The sequence below is a fragment of the Electrophorus electricus genome, chromosome 4 (genome assembly GCF_013358815.1).
Source record: "Electrophorus electricus isolate fEleEle1 chromosome 4, fEleEle1.pri, whole genome shotgun sequence".
NCBI classification, from domain to species: domain Eukaryota; kingdom Metazoa; phylum Chordata; class Actinopteri; order Gymnotiformes; family Gymnotidae; genus Electrophorus; species Electrophorus electricus.
The window spans coordinates 18100748-18107294 of record NC_049538.1 but is presented as its reverse complement, the minus strand read 5'-3'; the positions used below and the strand labels follow the sequence as shown (position 1 = coordinate 18107294).

The following is a 6547-nucleotide window of genomic DNA, read 5'->3' as shown; positions in this document are numbered from 1 at the left end:
CTTATACAGTACATACGCTTTAAATTATACAGTACATGTTTTATCTTATACAGTACATACGCTTTATATTATACAGTACATGTTTTATCTTATACAGTACATACGCTTTATATTATACAGTACATGTTTTATCTTATACAGTACATACGCTTTAAATTATACAGTACATGTTTTATCTTATACAGTACATATGCTTTATATTATACAGTACATGTTTTATCTTATACAGTACATGTTTTATATTATACAGTACATGTTTTATCTTATACATGTTTTATGCTATACAGTACATATGCTTTATATTATACAGTACATGTTTTATCTTATACAGTACATGTTTTATCTTATACAGTACATATGTTTTATATTATACAGTACATGTTTTATCTTATACAGTACATACGCTTTATATTATACAGTACATGTTTTATCTTATACAGTACATACGCTTTATATTATACAGTACATGTTTTATCTTATACAGTACATACGCTTTATATTATACAGTACGTTTTATCTTATACAGTACATACGCTTTATATTATACAGTACATGTTTTATCTTATACAGTACATATGCTTTATATTATACAGTACATGTTTTATCTTATACATGTTTTATGCTATACAGTACATATGTTTTATATTATACAGTACATGTTTTATATTATACAGTACATATGTTTTATGCTATACAGTACATATGTTTTATCTTATACAATACATATGTTTTATGCTATACAGTACATATGTTTTATTTTGAAACATTCACTCTGGCTTGAAAGATTTTGAATTTTTTAAAAATATTGCAGAAACATTCTGCCTTGATGTGTGGATGGAAGGGGCATTTATAACTGTATATTGTATATTGTATGTAATGGGAAGTGTATTACAATATCTACACTTATTAATATCAACATATAAAATCACTGATCTTGTGCCTACACTTACTGATCATTTCTGAATTTTATATATAATTACAGATTGTAACTTTTCTATTGCCAAGCCCAGTTGGTGACTCGTCCATTTCTGTCCACAGGACTGCGCCTGACCACAGGACTGTTACTGTCCACAGGACTATTTCTGATATTATTTGGGTGACCAACCATTCTCAGCACGGCATTACACGGGCATGGTAGTAGCGTGATGGTAGGTGTTCAGTTGGTGTTCACTTCTTCAGGCCCAGCAGTGTTGCTGGGGATTTCACATGTCAATGCCCCTGCTGGACTGAGAGTTGCCCACCACCCAAAAATATCCAGTCCAGTGTGCACCTGCAGATAGAAACTGAGGGCATGTACTAAAGGACTTTCTTGGGAATTCTGCTTCCTGTTGGGTTGGAAGTTTAGTAATGTGGCTTCTTGCTTCGAAGCATCACTGCTAGTACAGTAAATAATCACATTTCAGTACAAGTAAACTAAATCATACATTCACAAGAAGGATATTTGATCTTTTTAAAAGTACATTTACTTGTGTTTGCCCTTTGCTATATAAGTGGATTCCAGCTGGGCTCTAGTAGCCAACAAAAAAAAGTTCCAAAAAAGTTAAACTGACATCCTGGAGGTCCACAGCACTGTAGAGTCTAGTGTGTATCTGGTTCTTGTGCCCTTGGAAGGTTATCTCTGATGGGTTAAGATGTTTTAAATCAGCACTGCAGTGCTGCTGGTCCCTCAGGACTAGAGTCAAGCACTCCATTACAATGTGCCTGTCAGCAGTACTGAGTCAGCACACGATCCTCACTTCTCTTCCATGCCTTTGTCACGTTTCTCCAAATCAAGATGGCTTCACTAAACGTTTCCCGAGTTGGTAACATCAGCGGCCAGTACCGCTGGCAGTTTAAAGAAGACTACAAGTACATCCTTCTTCCGGCTGGTTACGGGGTGGTGCTCCTGCTCGGCCTGGTGCTCAATGGCATCACCTTGTACGCCATGCTGTTCTGCATCAAGCGCTGGAACGCCAGCACCATCTTCATGATCAACCTGATCATGTGCGACACCCTCTACATCCTCACGCTTCCCTTCCTCATCTACTACTACGCCGACAAGAACGACTGGCACTTGGACGAGGCCCTCTGCAAAATCGTCCGCTTCCTGTTCTACGCCCACCTCTACGGTCGCATCCTGTTCCTCAGCTGCATCAGCCTCCACTGCTATCTGGGCGTGCGCCACCCGGTGCACTCCATGAACTGGGTCAGTGCCCTCCGTGCGGGCCGTGGTGGGCCGTGCGGGCCGTGGTGGACCGTGGTGGGCCATGGTGCTGGCCTTCCAGGTGCCTGTTTTCCACTTTGTCCGCACCGCTGACTCCGGGAGCGAGCGCGTCTGCCACGACACCACGTCCAAGGAGCTGTTCAACGACTTCTGGGCGTACAGCTCGGTGGTGTCCGTGGCGTTCTTCGACCCTCCCCTTCTCCGTGGTGCTCATTTGCACCGGGCTGATGGTGCGCGTGCTGCTGCAAGGCGGCGGAGTGGGCGGCTCGGCGTCGCGGCGCTCCAAGCGGAAGTCGGCGAGGACCATGGTCCTCGTGATGCTGGCCTTCATGCTCGGCTTCCTGCCTTTCCACGTCACCCGGGGTCTGTACTACTGCTTCCGGCACCACAACTGTGGCTTGCTGGAGGCTACCGGTGTGGCCTACAAGGTCATGAGGCCACTGGTCAGCGCCAACAGCTGCATAGACCCCATCCTCTACCTCTTGGCTGGCCAGGGTTTCCATTCCCTAAGCAAGACAACTAAGAAAAGTAGAACATCTGGTGCGAGGATGTATCACTCAACTCCAGTATAAGTAGACGGATGCTACAGAGATCAGATAGGATTTGAATTCTGAATTAGAAGCACAAGACTTTTTAATGAAGCCATAACTAAAACATTCAATATATATATATATATATATGTTCATTACATATTATATTAGAAACACCCACCTTGCACCTGCACTCCCTGGCCACTTTATTGGAACACCGTATGGATTTCTTTTATAAGATAGGTTTTATTTTATTATGGACTGTAGACTCTATTTGGACAACATATATCGACAACATGAGTTGTTCCGGACTACCCCGCTAATTCCACTGTGAGGACAGCACTCTATGAACACATCCCAGAATAATGGACAGTAATGAGAAGTTACTCATGTTATTACCCAAGCAAGGCTAACTGCTGTAAAAAAGGGTGTGTCTGAATGGTCCAAAATACTACCAAGGAATATCAGTTTTCCCTTCGACAGAAATGGTCAACAAGACTCCAGTGCTCATCAATTATTTAACAGAAATGCAAGCTGTAGTAGCCTCAGCAGTGTTGCTGATATTGTACCTGATATCAGAGGTTTTCAGTATCATATTAAATACTACTTACCAGTGGAAGGGATAAACAAACAAACCAACACACATAGAAACAAATGAATTCAAATGAGTTAAAAATTAAAATCTAGAGTCAATGTGTTTATGAGAAGTTTGTCTCCAATTTAGCTGAATAATTCTACTACTGTTTGGAATGCTATCTGCTTTAGTTTCAACGATCTCTTGTGATCATCATAAAGTTGAACTTTATCCTGCCCATGTACATAAAAACTACACATAAATGTACGTAAAAGCTGACCATAGTTTCTGACTTTTACACCAGGATGTGTAATTTTCCAAGGGCACGCACCTCTACTGTGTAAAGGTACTGTGCAATTCTCATTTCTGCATGCATTCTAAATCCTGAATGTGTGTACGTGTCAATCTTAAAAACAGAACCCCTCAGCTATATTCTCCTTCACCGGCTCCCCTACTGACTTATACACACTATCTGGATTCCCCATCCTACCACGCCTACTCCTAACCCCGCATAGCCAGCATGGACTAATCCCTATTCCTGCTCCCTCCAGATGACCACTGTAATCCCTTATTATACCCCTATATCCAATCTGTCTAACGTCATCAGGAAATCTTTGTCTCTCATTCCTAATCACTATTTGTTCTTAAGTCATTCCTATCTTAGGGACGATTTGACCTTTTGTCTTTTTTTGTTTATGTTGTTCTTGCTGTGCCTCCTTTACGAGTCATGATGTCTCAAGGTTTCTTCCATGCCACTGTCACCTTTGACACACTCACTGTTTTCTTTGGACTCGGACATCTGTAAATCTAATTTGTGACAATGCCTGTTGTAAAAAGTGCTATATAAATAAATATATTTAAATTTAATTGAAATGAAATGTGCTCCATTTATGGGTCATTGTTCAGTTTTAAGCGGCTTTTCTCTTTTAAGTATCTATTTGCCCAGTAAGCATGCACGTATGAAGCATACACTTCTTTCTTACGTACTTCAACACATCACTTCCATTGTCACGGGACGGTCCCCCCCACCCCCCACAAGTAACGTGGTACGGCGTGCAGGGGGTTTCACCTCATGTGTAACCACACCCTTCATGATTGCACGCACCTGTATGGGGTTTAACATCTTGTTTCATTGTCTGTTTAAACCTCTGTTAGTGTGTGTGTTGTGTTGGTTATTGTTAGTCTGCTACTGTATGTCAAAACACGTATGTAGTCTTTGTTTCACGTTATTGTAGTCGGAGTTTAGTTCTATGTTTAGTGCTATGTTTGCATGATGTCTGTTGGTAATGTTGTGTGTGAGTGCCACTGTTATTCGTATGTTGTGTTAATAAATGTTTCACATTATCGAGGGAGTCTGTGCGTCCTGCTCCACGCCCTTCGGCACTCGGGCCAGCAGATACGTTACATCCATCTGCCGGGGTAACCTGTCTATGTAGTTCTGGTCAGCACTCCTTGTTAGACTTTTTTAAAAACAGTAACACATAACTGCAGTAAATGTTCTCTTTATTTGAGAGGTACATATCGCAAAGAGCTAACATGAATAATAATAAATAAATAAATAAAAGAAACTAAACAATTCCTTTCCTTACTTGTCAACCAGTTTAGTTATTAATAATTTATTTTTAACAATATGCAGAACCCAGAGATGTCAAAGTATATAAATACAGTAAAATACTGACATATTTAAAGGCTGAATGAAAAACAAGTCCATCAAATGTCATTTGTAACACGCGCATGTCAATGGCATAACAAAGCAGTGCTGCTTGTAGCACTCGCTGCTACCTCGTGTCTTCAAAATTAAAATAAGAAACAGGATCAAACAAAACTGGAAGATTGAGATAATTAGGTCATGATTTGTTTGATGTTGGAATACAACAGTATTTCACATATTATACACACGAGCCTATTTCAAACATTGATGATATAACGTTCACCGTACCTGGAACTGGTGAAAAGCGACAGGAATTTCTGTGGCTACGACTGAGCGGAGCGCCCCTGCATGCCCCGTGTGTTTTAGAAACACCCCAAGTTTCCCAACGCGTGTGTCTCCCTCCCCGTCAGTGTGACTGGCTCAAGCAGGGGTTAGTTCGGTGTAAACTCACACGGGGGCATCCTACAGTGGCATGCCGAATGAAAGATATTAAACATGCGCTTGACTACTAACCCTGCTCAAAGTGGGAGGTAGCTTTGATGACACACCGTAAATAATGTAAGTGTTCTGTCGTGCCATAAATGTGCCCTTATTCTTTAGCTAAATAAGTGCCAGAGAATGACATCATTGAGTGAGTCATTTGGAATAAAAACCACAAGGGCCATAGAACAGCCCTGGCTAGAGCAGGGCTGTCCTGGAGGGTCACAGCACTGCACGTTTTAGTGTTTTCCATCAATAACCAGACCTAATTTAGCTCAGCAACTAGTTTCGAAGTCCCGGGAGTTACTTTGCATGCGTTAGAGCAGGGTGAACACTAACCTAGTGCGACTCTGACAGACAGGCATGTACAGAGTCTTCCTCCCTGACCCCGCGACTCAAAGCACACATCTGCCTCACTGGATCACCAGTAAGCATGTAAAACATGAGTGTTTGGTAGAGTATTAAATAAATCATCTTGTAGAAGTTTGAGGATTTAAAAGCAGCCACTCACACACTTACACTCGATAAAGGTAGTTTCCAACACAACTTTGTGAAACTGACGAGTGTTCCGGGGTTAATATAAAGTGCTGATGGCAGTGGTTGGGAATCAAACCCGTGCCCAGAGAACTTGCTGCATACCATTAAGGCCAAAAGGACACCTATGAGAGTAAAAATAACTGCGACATTTTCTAATCATGAAACAAGCCCCAGTTTGGTTGCGGCACAGACAAGGGCGATGTGAACCCACTGCCTACGTCTGTACGGCAGAGCACTAATCTTAGCGGAAAAAAACACCTCCTTGCTTCTTTTGCTTTGTTTGTTTGTTTGTTCGTTATTTTTACAAACCATACTATACATATTTACAGTTATTTACAAAATTGCTTTAACGTGAAAACGTGCTGCCCCGTCTGAGGCTGGAAGCTGAAGAGCCGAAGAGGAAACCATGTAACTAAGCAAACATGAAAAGATGTCGCTGTGGGTCAGAGTGTGAACTAGCACTGTCTAGCCTTAGTATGAGCTGTCTATGGCTATGTTCAACATTACTAAGGTATTATCAAAAGATTTATTCAGAAATTCTCCATATATGCACAGGTGACTTGCCTTCCCGT

The 6547-nt window shown here is 41.4% G+C and overlaps 2 protein-coding genes across 5 annotated transcripts in view; one reads left to right on the top strand and one right to left on the bottom strand.

The window, feature by feature from the left end:
* Nucleotides 1–1774: 1774 nt before the first annotated feature.
* On the top strand, nucleotides 1775–2775 carry LOC113576975 (P2Y purinoceptor 2). The gene is given in 3 exon segments (XM_027009374.2): nucleotides 1775–2238; nucleotides 2240–2390; nucleotides 2392–2775. Coding segments are annotated over 3 exon segments (999 nt in total).
* A 2046-nt stretch (nucleotides 2776–4821) lies between these two features.
* The window catches only part of relt (RELT TNF receptor), a 22358-nt gene continuing 20632 nt past the window's right edge, over nucleotides 4822–6547 (bottom strand). For all 4 annotated transcript variants that reach the window (XM_035524892.1, XM_035524894.1, XM_035524895.1 and 1 more), the window contains exon 11: nucleotides 4822–6547. This exon is cut by the window's right edge and continues 287 nt beyond it. The gene's annotated coding sequence lies outside the window, so the exon portion shown is untranslated.